General features: G+C 40.6%; 1 protein-coding gene across 4 annotated transcripts in view; it reads left to right on the top strand.

Annotated features, from left to right (window-relative positions):
* The first annotated feature begins 2,411 nt into the window (after window positions 1–2,411).
* Window positions 2,412–19,121, top strand: part of SPTAN1 (spectrin alpha, non-erythrocytic 1) — a 45,803-nt gene continuing 29,093 nt past the window's right edge. For 2 of the 4 annotated variants that reach the window (XM_079324304.1, XM_079324303.1), the window contains exons 1-12: window positions 5,478–5,525; window positions 10,566–10,805; window positions 11,436–11,561; window positions 12,855–12,995; window positions 13,970–14,116; window positions 14,702–14,835; window positions 15,526–15,670; window positions 15,764–15,918; window positions 17,172–17,307; window positions 17,730–17,831; window positions 18,061–18,198; window positions 18,625–18,735. In XM_079324304.1, the coding sequence (XP_079180430.1) occupies window positions 5,493–5,525; window positions 10,566–10,805; window positions 11,436–11,561; window positions 12,855–12,995; window positions 13,970–14,116; window positions 14,702–14,835; window positions 15,526–15,670; window positions 15,764–15,918; window positions 17,172–17,307; window positions 17,730–17,831; window positions 18,061–18,198; window positions 18,625–18,735 (1,608 nt within the window). In that variant the 5' untranslated portion in view covers window positions 5,478–5,492. Of the gene's footprint in view, window positions 2,564–5,477; window positions 5,526–10,565; window positions 10,806–11,435; window positions 11,562–11,866; window positions 11,936–12,854; window positions 12,996–13,969; window positions 14,117–14,701; window positions 14,836–15,525; window positions 15,671–15,763; window positions 15,919–17,171; window positions 17,308–17,729; window positions 17,832–18,060; window positions 18,199–18,624; window positions 18,736–19,121 lie in introns of those variants that run through there. The other 2 variants (XM_079324305.1, XM_079324306.1) reach the window with 2 other exon arrangements.

Raw genomic sequence — 19,121 nt, 5'->3', positions numbered from 1 at the left:
GACTTCTTCATATGTTTAATCACATGGAAGATGCTTTAAATCCATTCTCCTGATGGCTCTGGAGATTAAGGACTCTTGGACTGAAAAATTGCACTGTGCAATTCAGCTCATGGAAGTGAAAATACCTCACAGCTTTATGAACTCTTAACAGCCTAATCAATATCAAACTTACTGCTAGAACTTTATTTTTGTATTTCTTACATATTTTATAATTCAAATGTAATTATGCTGATGGACTTGTTTGTCTCAACATCATCTAAAATCTATGGTGAGGCTGGTAAAGGTTGAGCAGTGCTGACACTTGTCTCCCTTGGATGTAACTTCACTCCAAAAGGGAGATAGACTCAGTGCTCAAAAAGGTTTGTGGGGGAAAGAAAAGCTCCTGTAACAATTGAAATTCTGTGGGTTTTTTCTATTAAAGAAGGGACAGTCAAGAAAATCCACAGCTCTTTGATGAATACAGGAGATGGGAAATCTGTTGGATTTACAGTGAGCTGTCCTTTAACTGTTTTGGTGGCTTCTAAGATGATAAAATTTACTTCTGAATTCTACAAGGTAGTTAATTATTCTGGCAATATACTGTTGCAAGTTGAAAATGTTATTTTTACCAGACTGGGGTTTGTTTTTCCTGGAGGCACTACGGTTCAAATATGGATTTGAGGCCATATGAGAATGTGAATTTGATTTGCTACATAGTTCTTGAGATTTCTGAGAAAAGGTTGTAACATGTGGAATTGAGGCCTGTAAAACCCTTAACATTGTCTTTAAAATAGTCTAGTACCTAAGTTAAATTTGTATTTGATTTATGTATGTTGTAAACTGACTCTGGAATACTTCAGACTACTGTTGCCTTGTGATTGTTCTGGGAAATTGGAAATATCCTCCTGGTGTCCTTTTTGCCAGATAACTGAAGCAATGCAATTTTTATTAGTATACTTGAAAATGTACAGGGTTTTTTAATACTAAGTGGAGATGTTTTAATTACATATTGCATATCCATAATTATGGTGGAGATTCACTTTGCCAAAACAGTACTTGGTCCTGTCTGTTAGAAACAATTGTCTGCCTGTGCCAAACCCAAGGAAGAATTTGTTGATGTACTTGTGAAATACAATACCTCTTTTTTTTTTGCTGACAACTACTTGGGGTTTCTAACATTTGTGGGGTAAATAAAAGTATATTTTTTTAATAAAAAAAACAAGATATCCTTTTCTGCCTTAGTAAAGAGCATCTACATATCTACTATTTTAAAAATACTAATAAGATTTTCTAAATGAATAATGTGTGCTGCATGAGAATCAATATTTATTTTTAGATGTAGCTTGAGGTTTTATCTGCTGCTTGAGCTGATTCTTAACTTGTTTTTGTCATTTTAGCAGGTTTGGATGTTAGCCAGTTGGTGTTGTGAAGATGCAGTGCAAATAAGGTCATATGCATATATCCCTGGTGGTTTTACATGTATATTTTATCAAATATGACCAAGGAGAGCATTGCAGCTGTGCAAATACTGTGGCTTCAGGACAAAATGCATCAAAATTGGTGTGAGTCAGATTCCTGCATGGAGACAGGAGTTCCAGGCAGTCCCAGGGATGCAATGTCACCATAAGTGCCTGTGCTTCCAATTAAGTACTTCACTCAAATAAAGTGTTATTAATTCACACAGCCATCAAACCCACTCACTACTTTGAGCCAATAACATTCTTGCTGCCTTCCAGCTCTCTAACCTCTAATTTTAAATTATTTTTTTGAGTAGAATGTGTCTATTTTAAACATTGATTTAATGCTAAAGGCTCATTTTCCTTTGAATTTATGCATCAGCTTTTCAGAAATAGCTTTCCCTTGACAGGCACTTGTCTTTTGATGCTGTGTCCTTGCCAGGCTCTGGGTGACACGGCACGGTGCTTCAAGCAGACACTTACGATACATCTGGATATAAATTTTATATATATGTGTGTGTATTATACATATATATAAATGCGTATCTATATAATGTAAAACTAACGAAGCTTCAGCTTTGACCGGGGCTCGATGCTGCACCTGTCCCCATCACTGCACTGCAGAACCTCGACTCTCTGCGACCCAAACTCACCTGATTCGGGAGCAGAGACCCCTCTGCCGACCCCTGCGCGGAGATTTTAACCGATTGTCCCTCCAATCTTGTAATTTTGTGGTGCCCCAGGCCGGCTCCTGCAGGGCACAAACGCCTCCGCATTCTGCTCCCCCACTCGGCTCTTTCCGCAACCACTCGGTTCCTTCCGGACCCTATCCCTCGTTTATTTCCGAACACCACGGTCTCTCCGGAACTGTTCGTTTCTTTCCGGATTCACTCGGTTCTCTCCGGCGCCCCATCGTTCATCGGTAGAGCTCGGTGGGCGTGGCCTCCCACACGCTTTACCCGATTCTTTCCGAAGTTCTTCGGCTCTTCCCGCCGATAGGGCGGGGCAGCGCTGCAGCGCTGACGTCATCTCCGCAGCGAGGCTATAAAAGGAGGGCGCAGGCGGCGCGCGGGTCCGTGGCGGAGGGCGCGGAGCCGGCGGGAGGTCGCTGCGCACCCACAGACCCGGTGAGGGGATGGGGCGAAGGGCGGGCGGGGAGCGCCGCGCGGCCTTCACCGCGCCCCGATCGGGCTCAGCCAGCCCCGCAAGCACAGCCGGGCACAGGTGTGCGGGTGAGCCGGGGGAGGCTGAGGCTGGCCCTGCCTCCTCGGGCCGCCGCTCGCTCTCGCCCTCCGCGGCTCCGCCGGGCGGTTCTTTATCGCGGGGTGCCGCAGAGCCGGGCCCGGGGTCTCCCCGCGGCCCTCGGGCGAGCCGAGCGGAGCGAAGGGCGGGGGCGCGGCGCGGGTGAAGGACGGGCGGGCAGGGAGCGGCCGCAGCCGCCCTGAGCAGCGCGACCCGCGGCTGGAATCCCATTCAGCGCCCCGAAGGAGGGACAAACGGGCAGAAAATGACATCCCCGGCGGTAACAGCCCCGCCGTGCCCGCCCGTCCCTTCAGGGCTGCCAGCCAGCATTTCCTGGGGACAATTCCCGGGGGATGGAGCCCCCGGCGCTCCGCGGCGCCGGGAATCCTTGCACAGCAATGGCTCCCGCGGCTGCCCAGCCCTGTCCAAGGTCAGGGATGCGGCGAGGAGGAGGAAGGGGCGATGCAGGGGCCGTTCCGCGGGGCCCGGGGGTCTCCGGCCGCGGGGGTGCCTCAGCAGCGCTGACAAGCAGGGAGGCATTTCAAGGGAATCTCCCGACCTCTGTTCCTTTCATATATGTGCTACTTTGTATGTAGGGCAAGGTCTACTGCTTCCTTTGTAAAAGAATCGGGATTTGTTCCTGCCCTGGATTTTTTTTTTTTAATTTAAAATAAATCCAAGTCAAGTGTTCCTCAATTTGTTGCCCGCATACACCTTGCCTGGTTATGACAATATAAATCTGCTTTGCTGGGTCATAAATATGTGCCAATAGGGCAACCATTTTCCCTGATATTGAAGGAAAAACAAGCAATTATCACTGTATGTTTTTTCAGCAGGTTCGTATTGGCTGTTCAGGATTTTTTTGTAGCTGTTTTCTCATAAACCAGGTTCGTGTTCTAGTCGAAAATGTACGTGACTCCTGAGCAGTCTTTCATACATATTTAAATAGGTTTTGAGGAGCAGTTGTCTGGAGATGGCGAATGAACATATCAGGGAGATAAAAATAAAAACCAGCCCCCAAAAAAGCCAACTCAGCCTGAAATGGTGCTGTATCTTTCTGAAAAACAAATAATCCATTTTCTTTTGGCATTTTTGTTTTCAGCAAAGTGCCAGAAGATTCCAATGACTGTGTTCACTGAAAGGCCTTAGTCAGGGATTCAGATTTGTTCAAAACAAATTTTCAATCCCATTGTGGGATTTTCTTGCATTTATATACAACTAGCAGAGAGTTCTTCCTTGAAATCTTCTTTTGTCCTTATTTATGGATTGTGCAGAGAAAATAATGGACAAAAGGTTGAAAATGAGTGGCTTTCTGCTGCTTTGTGTGTAGGATCTGTAACTGTAATAATGGAATTGTAAAGCTGTGTAAAATACTTGAACCAAGATAACAGGCTACGTTGTTCACAAGAAGTATTTTTTTTTTTCTTGTTGAAATAAAAAGCCACAATATCCATATTGGTCAGACTGAAATCAAAATTTTATTTAAAGAAACAGATTTAGATGTAATGCTTATATGAAATCTGTAGTTCAGGAAGTTAAACATAATTCTGATTGATCTTTTTAATAACAAAGATAGCAACAATAACAAAAGTGATGGTTACATTGACACATTTTAAGCATTTTTTGCATATTTTTCTCCTGCGCAGCAGTAGGATAAGAGAGGCCTTAATTCTCTTGGTGAAGAGTGGTACCTCTTGATGAGAAATTTTTATTTCTCAACTATGACATTTGCAACTAACCTTAGTAATTTAACACAAATTACCTAGTATCTTCACTGCTTTTTTTGGTCCATTTAATGTATTTATGGGGTTTTAACTGCTTTGATCATAAATACATTGCCTTTTGGAGACAACTGATCGCTTCCCCTTTATCGGAGGAAATAATATAAATTTCTCCTCTGCTGTTAGTGTAGTGTGGGAGTTTGTTTTTTCCATTTGTCCCTGGAGTGAGTGTAGGCAGCAGAAGAATGGGGTGGAGCAGACTGCAGATGCCATGGATAGAGACCACGGCCCGGGCTGGGCTGCCCATGGATCCAGCCCAGGGGAATGTGCTGCTCCCTGCTGCAGGTGAAGCAAATGGCAGAGAGACCTCCCGAGCTCCAGCAGGCACCATGGCACACACCCTGCTGCAGGGGAATGTGCTGCTCCCTGCTGCAGGTGAAGCAAATGGCAGAGAGACCTCCTGAGCTCCAGCAGGCACCATGGCACACACCCTGCTGCAGCTCTGCATGCAGACATTGCAGCGTGTCCGAGGGCTTGGGCAAGGCAAAGAAATTTTCACCTGAAAATTCAATGGATTGGACACTCTTAATAGCTGCATCTCAAAAAATGCCTTCTGTCGCAACTGCTACTTACCCGTTTTTTGTTGTAGCGGTTGAAAGTCAACATTTTTGTAGAAATTTACATTCCAAACCTTCTGGTTGAATTTGTGTCTTCAAATTAAGCCGTCACGCTTGATTATGCTGTAGCAAGAATGGTCATTTGCCAAGTCCAGATAACTTGCTTTACTTTCTGTTTTGACTTTCAGGTTATGGTAGGGTTTTTTTTGGTTTGTTTTGAACTAACTGGAAAGATTAGTAGATACCAAATTAACTAAGTTTTCCTGTTGATATTGTAACCTTTTTGCATGAGTGGGTCTGTCATTTTCAATAGCTTGGATAACACTAAAACCAAATTGTTTTATGTGACAAGGGAGCAAAAGGAAAGTGATTAACAGGTACTGTGACAGAAAAATTTCAGCCATATCCTTATGCTGGTCATTAGTTGAATGTTATCTTGATTTCCCCCTCCCTTTTAGACTCTACATTCTTCCATCATGTTGTCATCGTTTCGTAAAGTCAAAGTCCAGGTATTTTTCTGTAATGCATGAAGTGCCCTTGCCACACTTGCCTGCCTTTATTGCAGTGACCTGTTTGTAATAAAAGCCACTAGTCTGAATTTATTCTGTACAGCAGATGCTTTATTTGCACTTAGTGTGAGTCTGATCTGCCTTTCCTTTAATACTTGAGTTGCCTAATTTCTGTCTGTGATGCATGATGTGTGAACATTTTACAGGAATTAGAGTTCAATATAATCAGATCTTGATACTGATTAATTTTCCAAGAGGTTTTTATTTTGAAACATATTTTAGCAGAATCTTTTTCTTTATAGCATCTGCAAATCAACCTTGAGGAGATTTACAGTGTAGAACATTGTGCATTCAAAGTTGGCTTTGGTTCCTATTCATCCACTTGGACAAATTTATAATTCTTGAGTTGTTGTGGTGTAACTGTTTCTACATAGTGATGCTTCTGTTTCAGTGGTGATAAAATAAATAGGATGTATGGGTCAGACTTCAGCTGGGGAGCACAAGCAACTAGATTTTATTTGGAAATAGTAGTGATGTAAATGTTTATACTGCAATTTAAATGATAATGAAAAGATAACAAAAGAGGATGAAAAACGCTGGGGTTAATTATATAATCTTGCATTACCTGTAAACTCTGCATTTCTGCAATGCAGTCAAGGTAATTTGCTTTCTCAGGAGTCTCAGCAGAGTGCAGTCCTTGCCAGCCCTGCATAGTTTTATCAAAGGTCTCTGATGTTAAAGCAAAAACAAATTCAAAAAAACCCTTCTATGTAAAGACACCAAATTCAGATGGGCAATTCAACTGGTCTTGTTTAAATGGTGGGATTGAGATTTTAAGATTAAATGCCTAAAAATGAACAAGTCATTATTTGTCTTCATATTAAAAAATGTATAGTTGAGGGTGTGCTCAAACCCTCTTGTCAGCCTAAATCACCAGCTTTGCAACGACTTTGCTTTAAACAATTTACATTTCTTTTTTTCTTCTAATGCGACAGTTTCTGTCTCCCTGCAATACCTGTGTAAATTTTGGGGTTTGTTTGAATTTTATCTGCACTGTGGTTAGTCTCTAAGAGTCTGCAGCATCAAGCAGCAACTTCAGCACATCTTGGATTTTATTTTTTAATTTTGGTACTTGACTGATTTTTTTCTGGCTTGGAATCTGGGGCTTCCTTAATAGCATATTTGAACAGTGTTGAGCAGTATTAGCAGTGTTCTGCTGCACATAGTCTAGCCTTAAAATGTCTTTATTTTGTACAGTTAAATTCAACAAACCAAAAGGCTGGGCATTAATTTTGTCCCATTAGTGTTTTAAATCTCTAGGATAGAATATGGCATCCTTTAGCTCCTTCTCTGTAACACAACATACTCAGGGAGCCAGTGCTGTGCATGTTTCAGAAGGATTCTCTATGATTTTCCAGCAGTGCAAGTATTTATGGACTTCCCTACACCAGGCAGTCATGGTGGTTTGGTTCTTCCCTGGTGTCTCCAGGGAGCTGTGAATGGGAGAAATGGAAGCTGGGAAAAATGTGTAGTGTTGTTTTTTTTTTCTCTGTCCTTTTGAAGGTTATTTTCACGCCCATTTTTTTGCTTAAAGAAGAAAGATCAGCAATCTGTTCCTGTTCCCTAGGAGGGAGTAGCTGATACCAGTTAAATCTTCTTTAGACAAGATTGACGATGTGTGATGTTGATGAACATAAAAATACATTGAGCTGTTCATGTGTGCACACTTGGGAAGCAGGAATGTTTTTGTAGGGGAAGTATTTCTATTGCAGCTGAGGTCATGTATGCTGAATATATGTAAAACATCAGAATTTGTCTTAAGAGAAAATTATTTTACTACTTCTGAAGATCTTTATGTACTGATATCTGATTGTTTTTCAGGCGAAGAAGTTTAATTTTTTTTAAGCTTCATGTGATTGCTTTTAAAAACACACTGAAATCTTCTGCCTAGCACTGTATTCCACATTTGTGCCTTCAAATCCCTGAAAACATGTTTTGGTAAGAGGAATGCTGACAGCTCTGCTGTGTGGCACTGCTGTAATTCCTGTTGAACCCACCTCAATTCTGCTGCTCCCAAACTTGAATGGGGTTGCTGACATCATCGTTGTTGCACTGCAGTGTCTGTAAATACCTGCAGTTGTACATTTTAGTGTGCTGTTACTTATAATTTGTATTGACTGGAGAAGGCATAGATGGAAGGATGACAGTAATTAACTTTGTTTTGTTGTTTAGTGGTTTTTTCCCTTAATTTTCCTCCTTGTTTTTTGTTGGCTGGTTTTGTTTTGGGGTTTTTTTTTCCTTTTTAAATAACATCACCAAAACAGTGCAGTGTGAAGAATCATTTCTGATTTTTTCAGTTAAGACATAAGCTGACCTTATGTCAGTCTTACAGCATGAAAGGAGGAATGAAATGTCACCAGGACATTCCAGATCTGGAACCTGGAAAGTTCTCCCAGCCCCGTCCTTATCTCCGTGCACCGGCTGTGCCGGGCGGGGCTGCAGCGATGGCGCTGCTTATCTGGGGACACCCTGGCACAGTCACATCCCAGTGCTTTTCACCTTCAAAACACAAAGCACAACTTGTAGAAGTGCAGAGGTGTATCCTAGGTGTCTTCAAACCAAGAAGTTTTGGGAATGTCTTTGGAGGGGTGCTTGGTACTCCAGGGAGTGCTGCAGTTGAAGGTGATACCATGGAGGGAGGTGCATTGTTCTGCAGCATCCATGATTTTTGAGTTCCCAGCTCCCTGGTGGCTCTGGCAGCACAGACACTGCTGACGTCGGCTGGGGCTGCAGGAAGAACAGTCCATTATTGCTACACTAAAGCACTTCTTTTACAATTGACTCGCTCCACTGTAGTTACAAAAGGAGCCTTTCTTTTAACCAATTCCAGCAAAAAGAGGAGCCAGATTGCCTGGCTTGTGTGGTGAGAGGCAAACCAGCTCCCAGGGTAAATTACAGAAGGTCTCCCATTTGGCTTTCAATATTGGAGCAATGTTTGAAAGGATAATTTAAGTAATTTAAATATTTCCCTAGATTAATAATGTAAATAATTAAATAATTTAAAATGTTTTCAGATTACTTTGCAGAGGTTATTTTCAATGTTGATGTAGTAGTTGAGCTGTATTGTACATTAAGTGAGTGTACAGTGTTCCAGAGACTGACCAGGATTTAATTTTCTCCCAGCACTGCCCAAAACCAGAACCAGCAGAGGGGCTCCAGCCATGCAGTATATTGGACCAGCTGCCACTGGGTTATTGCAGAGCACAGTGCAGTTTAAAAGAAGTGTTGTTGGGATTCAAACACAGCATGACAGGGCAGGAAAGGAAATTTTTAGCAATAACTTCCTTTCCTGGAGTAAAAAGACTGAAAGAGTGCTGGAAAAAACAGCTGCTTTCTCAGGGAATCATATCTGTGCTTGAGCTTGAGTTATGATCAGGGGTTTGAGCTTTTAATACTCAGATACACTAATCAAGTGGAGATTTTGGTAGCACTGCCAGGCAAAACCTGGGTTTCATTTATGTAACACAGTGTGCACACATCGGTGTGGCTTCTTTTTCCTTGCCCTCTTTTGACAGTAATGAGTGGAAGAAAAAGCAAAGCTGAATTTTCATTCCTGCCTGCAAGTGCCGCAGTGCAGTTGGGGCTCAGAGTTCATGGGAGCAGAGAGTGCTGCTGGCACGACTGTGCTCTGCAGGGTGGGGACCTTGCAAGGGTAGCTCAGGAATGTCTGTATTCATCCCCATGTGTTCCTTTCTATCAGATTGTCCTTTTGCAAGTGCTTGGAAAACATGGCCCTGTAGATCACTTTCCAACCTGTGGAGTTTTCCATACAATTATTCAAGATGGGTGTCTAATGAAAGCATGCAGCTAACTAATGACTAAATAACAATTTAATGTTTAATGACATGTTTTTACTGATTGCCCATGCCTTTTAGTCTGCAGTTCTAGTCTGGGTTTCTTCCCTGTCTGATAGGATTGAGGAGAAATTCCTTTAGTTTGGAGAGTGCAAAATTAATGGTAGAAAAGCATTAAAGAGTGACTTGTGCTAACACTTGTACACGAAGACAATTGCAAAATTGTTCAGGCACAGAGTGTTGGTTGCAGCAACCTCTGGACATGCAGTTAGTTGTTAAAAAAGTGGTTAAATATTCAAACTTCAATTATAATAACAGTTCCATTTTTTTAAATTTATGTTACGGTTCTATTCTAATGCTCAGATCTTTTACTGAAAATCAAATTGCTTTTTGAAAGTTTAGGAACCAAAAATTAAGGTTATTGTGATTTTAATAAAAAAGAGAAGAAGCAGATCAGTAATCAGGTCTTTGCTGCCTGTGGTACCAATATTAGGTTTTAGTACATAAAGCAATGTGGAAGAATTTTCAGTCAGAGCAAGATCATTGGTTAAACAAAATGCTCCTTGACTTACTTGTCTAAGACAAGATTTGTGAAGCCTCTTATTGGCTCTTGAAAGGTTATGTAGAGAGTGGCAGGATGGGTTTGTAACTTTTTTTAATTGAGAGAACAAAAAAGAGATACATCAGACATCAGAGAAGTCAGTCTATATAAGTATGTAAGTGTATATAGATAGATTAACTCTTAACTGTTGCTCAAATAAGAGTAATATTCTTTAGTATTGAATATTTTAAATACAATATTTTGAGATATTGTATGTTGTACAAGAATATTTTGTGTCTGTATCTACACATATTTGTGCACAAACACACATTTTTAGCTGTTGTATTGGACACTTGCATGCTACAGTTTGAGATGACACAGACTTCATATGACTGCAGCCATATTTATCCAAACCAAATAGGTGTTAAATGTTTTTGTAATTTTTCCTTTACCACTTTCTGCTAGAAGTGTGCTTTTATTTATATGTAAGATACTTCTATTTTCTACACGTACCTGCACACACAGAGTAAGACTGTAAGTAAGCCATGTGTGATTTTAAAAAACAACTTTATTCCTGCATGGATCTCTTCCTGATCTACCAATGTTTTACAAGACAAACATAATGGGGTTTATTTTAACTTTCAGAAAATGGATCCAAGTGGTGTAAAAGTGTTGGAAACGGCAGAGGATATCCAAGAGAGGCGTCAGCAGGTTTTGGACCGTTACCACAGGTTCAAGGAACTCTCTTCTCTGAGGCGCCAAAAACTTGAAGATTCCTATCGATTCCAGTTCTTCCAGCGTGATGCAGATGAGCTTGAAAAATGGATCCAAGAGAAACTGCAGATTGCATCTGATGAAAATTACAAAGACCCAAGCAATTTGCAGGCAAGTCCTCCTGCCACTTTTTATTTCCTGTACTGTTAATTTTAGGGCGTTAAAAGTCAGCTGGGATTGAACAAACACAGAAATGAAACTTGATCTGAGAGTGAAGAAAGATGGATGCAAATACTCATGATCTTGCAAAGTGCTCTTCAAAAGCCTGGCTTTTTGCTGATGTAATTGAAATATTTCTAATAATGGATTAGATGCTACATCAGCATAGAAAATGTTGCTCAGTGTAATCTAGTGTAAAACCAACTTTGTTTAATCCTAGAATTTGTTGGATGCCTTAACTCTGAATAAATGTGAATTATCATATTGTTCCACAAAAAAAAAAAAAAAGGTATTTGTAGAAAATAAGGTTGTGTGGGTAGAACTAGCTGACAGGTTCTCAGGGGTTTGAACAATGTTATGTGCAAAAGCAAACACAAGAAAGAAATAACTAAAACTGAAATCTGAAAAACTGAATCCACCTGTTGGTCCACCACATGATACAACTGATTTCGACTGTGCAGTTTTATTGTTTATTTGCCAGTCCTGAATATGCATAAAATAGACTTAAAATCTTGCTGCTGGAATGTGGAAGAGTCTCCCTGCACCAAATCTCAGTTGCATTCTTTGATGTTTTCCTCTCAGGGGAAGCTGCAGAAGCACCAAGCCTTTGAAGCTGAGGTGCAGGCCAATTCAGGAGCCATCATTAAACTGGATGAGACTGGAAATCAGATGATTAATGAAAGTCATTTTGCATCTGAAACCATCAGAGTGAGTTTTAAAGCTTTTTTCTTTCCCTCCCTCTTACAGGCCTTTCCTTAAGCACTTTGTTCAGATTGCTCAGCTAACTCTAGTTTCGAAACCTCTCTCGAAAATTCTACAGGTGTTTGATTAGTGAAATCCTGAGTAAATTTGTATTTGTAAAGCTCAGAGGTGGTTTTCTCTTTCGTGAGCACCCAGCTCTTAGCTTCTTTTGGATCTGCTTCTGAGGAGAGCTTTTTAAAGAAGAGAAGTTTTTCCTTTTGTTTTTAATTAATAGTTCAGCATTTCATTCTAACTTGCCTTTACTGGTTCAGTCCTTCACGCCGTACCGGACTGCCCAGCGCCCGATAGTCACGGCCACCCAAGTGGGGTCCCACATACGAGTAGGTGAAGCTTGTGGCTCTGCAGTGCAACTTGTTTTTGCAATCTCTCCTTCCTTCCTTGGTTGACAGTTTGCACCATCCTTCTGGGCAGTGCTCAGAGCTCTTTCCTCCCTTAAAACCTCTTTAATTGAACTTTCTGAGTGGATTAAGTGGTATCCGCCCATGATGTTCAAAAGCTTCTCTTGAATGACTTTCAAGTTTCAGGTCTGATGAGCAAAGTGTTATAGACAATGGGTGGAGCAGTTACTTTCCTGTTTTGCAAGTTGTGTGCATGTGTGGGAGTGTGGTTTTACTTTTTGTTGTCTATAAAGTTTATAGTGGCTCTCAATAGTTTTGAAGTGCAGCCAGAGAGACTCAGTATTAAAACTGGTAATTGCTCCAAGTATGTCCATATCATGTCACTTCACAATGTTAGCTAAATATATTAACTGCTTAGTGTTGAGAAGTAGTTAAAATGAAGGGAAATGGCATAAGTTTGACTTGAAACAAATATTCTTAAGTAAGAGTAAATTCCCAAAGGCACTTCTAGGGAGTTGACTTTCATATAAAGGACTGAACATTTGAAGGGGAGAGCAGCAAATTTTAGCTATGACTTCACATTAGCATAGAATTTAAATCAAATTTTATCTCAAGATGTTTGGCTCATAGTTATGTCAAGATAACTATTTGATAGCTTCATTAATTAATAACAACTGTTTAAATACTTCAGTATAATCTAGTTTTGTGTTACAACACTTTACATAATCTGAAAACTATTTACTGGAGGTGAAACTGCAGTTTGTCCTCACCCTTTGCCTAAAGTAAGATTTAGGATGTACAACTTCAGAAAAAAAAAATAAATCGACTGTTAAGGACAGGAAGGGAATAAATCTCATCTTCTTGGACAGGGGATTTTAATAACAACATCCTTTTGTTTCAGACTCGGCTGCAGGAACTGCACCGACTATGGGAATTGCTGATGGAAAAGATGAGAGAGAAGGGAGTCAAATTACTGCAGGCACAGAAGTTGGTGCAGTATTTACGGGAATGTGAAGATGTCTTGGACTGGATCAATGATAAGGTGTCTAATTACCTCCCTTTAGTGTGTCCTTGATGGGAAATTTAATGTGTTTGTGTGAAAAATTTCTGTCAGCATAGAGTTGCTGGAGGTCAGGTAGTCTGAGAAAGGCACCTGCACGTTTCATTATTCACATTCCATCTGCAGAATGTGTGCAAACTGCTGCTGTTCTTTTGCAGCCACAATAAAAGTTACTAGTCTAAGAGGAAGCCTGTGTGTTGGAGAGTACTTTTAGCATAATCAGTTCATTCTTTGCTTTGAGAAGACAAATAAAATTGAAGTTTCCTCTAAGGGACATCTTTAATGTGTAAAAGCAAATATTTTCTTAATAAATATTTTAAATTATTTGTTTCAGAAAGGAGTCAGCCCAAGCAGCAAGCAGTGTGTAGGTAGTTACTAAATGATTGGAATATCTATAGATATGCATTGTAAGGATACAAACTGCAGGATCACTGTTGGCTGTTGATTCTTTGAACACAGACCACAAACCACACTATCAAAAGGGAAAAAAAAGCCACAAAATAATCACGCTGGTTTCTTTAAATGGTGGTTTGCTATTTTGTATCACTGTGGGTTCAAAGTGTAAACCCTATATAACTGTTACTGAACAGATACTTGCTTTTTGTGCAGAAATCTTGCATCACAAGTCTACAGCAAATGCCCATACACAGTATAAAAAGAAACAAATTCTAGTCACTCTGTGTGCTAAGAATTTATACTTGAAAAATTAATATGACCAAGGAAGATGACAAAAAAAATTCCCTTAGTGATCTTGAGTATTTTCTGCAATAATGGGTAGGTGTTGGGGCAGGGAATGGAGTTTAATGAATAAACTTGAGAGTTTTAAGTCTGACCTTAAACACTCTGATTGTCTTTGACCTATTGAAAATTAGGACAGTTTGCTTCCTAATTTTTAATAGTGATTTCCCACAGGATATACTGAAATTAACTTTTTTTTTTTTTTTTCAATGTACTAGGAAGCAATAGTGACATCAGAAGAGCTTGGACAGGACTTGGAGCATGTTGAAGTTTTGCAGAAGAAGTTTGAAGAGTTCCAGACAGACCTTGCAGCTCATGAAGAAAGAGTAAATGAAGTGAACCAGTTTGCTGGCAAACTTATTCAGGTAAGCATTTATGGGTGTTGAAAATCTTTTCTGGCAAGTCAGTTATCACAGCAAACATTTGTCTGTAACTTCCCCTCTTTCTCCCCTGGTTTGGGGCAGGTCTTTAAGCTTTGCTTTGCATGGGTACTTGGCTATCTTCACTTTAAATGGTCACAATTTAATTCACTTGTTCTTTTGCTGAACAACCTGAATAACTGCCCATCTGGGAATGTTCCTGAAAATGTGGAGAGTAGTGATTAGTAATAGAAACTGTCATATTGGGGTTAAATTTATTTCCTTTGGACACTCTTCTAGTTTGATATCTGGGGCCTGATCAAGGATGGAGGCAGGGCTGGAAATGTTTTATTCCAGGGAAAAAGAAGATACTATTTACAGCCCTCTTCCTGTGGGCTAATTAATATATAGGGAAAACACTACAAGAGTATTGAATGTTTGCACAGTGAAATTTCAGGGAAACTATTGAATTGGGTGATCATCTGGAAAGGACAGTAATTATAAATTGATCTCTTGGAGACCAGCAGCGTTTTGTCAATGGATGTATAACCGAAGAACATATGAAAATAGCATTTTTCCTTTGATTGCCAGGAAACACACCCTGAAGAGGAACTGATAAAGTCCAAACAAGATGAAGTAAATGCAAGCTGGCAGCGTCTTAAGGGACTTGCCCTTCAGAGGCAAGGGAAACTCTTTGGGGCAGCTGAAGTTCAGCGTTTCAACAGGTATGAACTTGGCTGGATCTGCTGAGTGATGTAATAACCTTTGTGTGGGTGTTTAATGATGCATTCAGCTGCACACAGCAGTGTGAGAAGAGCTACTGTCTCCTATGGCATTGCCTTGCTCTTCTGCATGACTTGCTGAATGAAGACCTCGTTGTTCTACAATTACTTTAGAATGGTCACTCTGATGGAGCTTTTCAGAACTTGGCAGTTTTATTCATTCCTGCCAGTTGACAGTGTTGGTCTTCTTTCTTCTAAGGGCTTTTTCCCCCAGTTCTGTCCTTAGATGAGCCTTAAATGGGGTGTGCTTTTTTTATTGGCCCAGCCAAACTGTTCTGGAGGCTTTGAGCAATGTCTTTCTATTCTCATCTCCATCTACAGCATTTTGACATTTGCTGTAATTAAGTTGGAGAAGGGTTCACAATGGGAAATGGATCCACTCCATGACAGTGCTCAGTGGTGCTGTAATTCCTGGTTTGCATCTGGTGACAGTGGCCTGTTAATATGCTTCAGAATTTCTTGAGATGCAAAGAAAGTCTATTTATTTGTGTTCTAAAGGATATTTGTAATTGGGTGCAGTGTTTATATATGTGGGTTTGTATGCCAGTACTTCTGTATGGGAACACATCCTGCTTCCTTCCTTCCTTTTTCCACACAAGACAAACTGCTTTCAATATGTGCTTTGTTTTGAAGGGATGTGGATGAAACAATCAGCTGGATTAAGGAGAAAGGGCAGTTGATGGCCTCAGATGATTTTGGCAGAGACCTAGCCAGTGTGCAGGCATTGCTGCGCAAGCACGAAGGCTTGGAAAGAGACCTGGCAGCTCTGGAAGATAAGGTACCCCCGTGAGATGTATTTACCTGCAGCTTAAATGAGCTAACCAGCTTGGAAAGGGCTGGAAGCTCACTCCCAGTCTGTGCCTGGCTTTAGGTGAAGGCCCTGTGTGCAGAAGCTGACCGTCTGCAGCAGTCTCACCCAATAAACGCTTCCCAAATCCAAGTGAAGCGGGAGGAGCTCATTGCCAACTGGGAGCAGATCCGCACGCTGGCGGCAGAGAGGCACGCTCGCCTCAACGACTCCTACAGGTGGGTCACTGCAGCAGGACTGTGCTGCTGCCCTCCTCCTTCACTTTGGCAGAGGGCTCTTGGAAGGAGAAAGAGGCACCATTTCCAAAACTTTGAGATGATTCTGGTGTTTTTGGAGCATCTTGTTCACCAAATTCTATTTTACACTGACTTCGTGTAGTAAAAGAAATATTTATATGCTTGAAAAATGATTGCAGCTTTTTGTCATTCTCTGGGTGTGGATCAACTATGGAAACAGACACAGTGATGTCTTAGGACATCTGCTATTTTCTCCGAGTTAATACGTTAATTTTGAAGTACATTATCTGACTATGTCTCAGTTTTGCTGTAAAGAAAAAGCTTTTAAAAATGTTTTTATTACAAATCTGGTCACTAGTCTTTAAGAGTCTCAATGAAAATTGAAGTATGATATGTTGTTTGCTATATTTTCCCAGACCAAATGAATTCCCTGTTTCTGTGGTGGGTTTTCTTTGCTGTGGCATTTGTCTTCATCCAGTCTTGATTCTGTACTAACTTGGTCTCTGAAACATAACCTGTTAGATCACTGTTGAGAAGCCATACTAAAAACGCTCTAATTCTGGTATGGTGGTTAGTTTATATCCTTTCTGGTTTTGTTTTCCTGCCCTTTGTTCCTTCCCACGATGTGCAGTTTTTGGCAGTGGAGACCCACATAAATAATCTTTTCTTTTACCTTCCCTGCCATAGTTTCTTCAGAGCAATTAACAGCAAATGTAGAAAGGAAACAGAAACTGATCACTTTTGCTGATAAGTGTTAAGCATATGCCAAAGGCAACAGCTGAAGGCATTCTGGAAGGAATTTGAGATTTGTTTGCTTGTTTTAAGTCTGAGGCATGTGCAGTTGAAATTTTCTGTCAGTTCTCTCCCCCCCACCCCCCCCCACCCCCACTGTTATATCTGTGACAGAAGCAGCCCTGTGGATTATCTTGAGAATTTTGTTTTGATTTCTGTTGTCCTCAGTGTGTAGTTAGGAATATTAATTTTGCTTACTGTATAAGTTCTATTCAAAATATATCTTTGAGACATTGATTTAGAACCCAACATTTTCATAACTTCAATAGACTTTTTTTTTATTGAAAGCATATTCAGTAATTTAATATTCTGAGCACATTTTTGTGTTGTTTTATTTGTATCTGAGGGATAGCTTTTATGTTTGCAAGCTTTTCTTTGGGGAAATAGGAGAGAAACTCTGCAAATTAATGATTCCAAGTAATTCTTTCCCTTTACTTACCAAGGCTGCAGCGCTTTCTCGCAGACTTCCGAGACCTCACCAGCTGGGTGACTGAGATGAAGGCTCTGATAAATGCTGATGAACTTGCCAATGATGTGGCTGGGGCAGAAGCCCTTCTAGACAGACATCAGGAACATAAGGTAGAGTGATTGTACAGCCAAATCCAGTCAGCAGCCCTCTGATTTGTGTGACTAACAGTCTCTGAGTCAGTGTTGTAGCACTGGAATGCTTTGATCGTGCAACTAACTCAGTACTAGATTGCTGTCCTGATAAATATTTTTAAATTGTTTCTAGATGGTAAATATATACTAATTACTTAGTATTTAAAAATGCTTATTTTATTAAACAATAGGCCTGATAGCAGCCAGTTGGACTAAAGACTGTTTTAGTTCTCCATCATAAGGAATTCCTATAATTAAGCAGAAAGAATACAGCTCAAATAATCTTCTAGTTTCATTTTAATGTAGAAATTTATACCTGCCTTATGTGCATTGTAAGGTAATTCTGACAATCTGTGCTAAGATAAATTTTGGTAACAGTTTTTTCACATCTCCTTCCCTAGGGAGAAATTGATGCCCATGAAGACAGCTTCAAATCTGCTGATGAGTCAGGCCAGGCTTTGCTCTCTGCTGGGCACTATGCTTCAGATGAAGTTAAAGAAAAGGTAAGTTGGGAGCAACAGCTCCTAGAAGAATTTTGTCTCTTTCTTCTGTGTCTCTTAATTTAAAAGGATGATCACATCAGGAACTGGAGATTTCATTGTTTACACAGAAAGTAATTTTCAATTCAGTGTTAACCTCTTTTTTAGAGTCACAGTTTGATTTTACAATGAGATGGAAGTGAACTAGAGTGTTAAATAAAATTCTTATATATTCCTCTTCCCAACTGATTAGCTGACCATCCTCTCAGATGAAAGGTCTGCCTTGCTGGAGCTGTGGGAGCTCCGCAGGCAGCAGTATGAGCAGTGCATGGACCTGCAGCTTTTCTATAGAGACACTGAACAAGTTGACAACTGGATGAGCAAACAAGAAGTGAGTGCATGTCTTTGAATTCTCCAGATATGGTGAACTTCAATTTCTGAGTAGTCCTCTGTAAGCTTAAGCAATTGGTATTGGCTGCTGGCAGTGCCATGAACACCCACTAGTGAGTGGGTGCTGTGCAGAGTTACTTGTCTGACTGCCTGAAATGGTGCAATGGCTCTTTCCATCTAATCCTGAAACTATGAGCTGTAACAAGTGGGCTTGATGTGGCTTTTGTGTGTGTTAACTCTTGTAAAATACTGGTTGAATAAGAAGCTAAAAGGATATATTGCTTGTTAGAAGCATAAAGCAAACACCATGCTAGTATTCTATCTTTGCCTTCCAGTAATATATGGCAGGAAATATCCCTGGCTGTGTTTGAGCTCATTTAGAGCAGCTGAGTATGGAAAATAAAAATGTGACGTGTCCTTACTTCAGGCATTTCTGCTGAATGAAGACCTTGGTGATTCTCTGGACAGTGTGGAGGCTCTTCTGAAGAAGCATGAAGACTTTGAGAAATCCCTAAGTGCCCAAGAGGAGAAAATCACAGTAAGACATTGACACTAGGTCATCAGTAAATGGACAAAAAGTGAAACAAGGGCCTTTAGTGACTGGGGAGGAGACAGTGCTAGAGGTGGTCAAGGATGGGGTTTGCTTTGCAGAATGATATTCTGTTATGTGGGATGTATTAACTCTAAATAACAGGTGTTTTCTCTAAAGTGGAAAATAGTGGAAAAGGTGTGGGATAGGGCTCAGTTTCTGTGTCAGAGCCGGGTAACCTGGTGCTTCCTCATCATAGCAGCACACAGGTAGATGAATATTTGTCAAATACCTGCACTCTTCCACATGGAGAGGATGAGGGTACAGGGAGAAAAAGGTGTAAGGATAGATCTGCAAATGGCTTTCTCCCAGTTTTACTGTGATAAACTTTAAGC

The sequence above is a fragment of the Erithacus rubecula genome (assembly GCF_903797595.1).
Source record: "Erithacus rubecula genome assembly, chromosome: 21".
In the NCBI taxonomy this organism is placed as follows: Eukaryota; Metazoa; Chordata; class Aves; order Passeriformes; family Muscicapidae; genus Erithacus; species Erithacus rubecula.
This window is presented reverse-complemented; position numbering and strand designations above follow the sequence as displayed.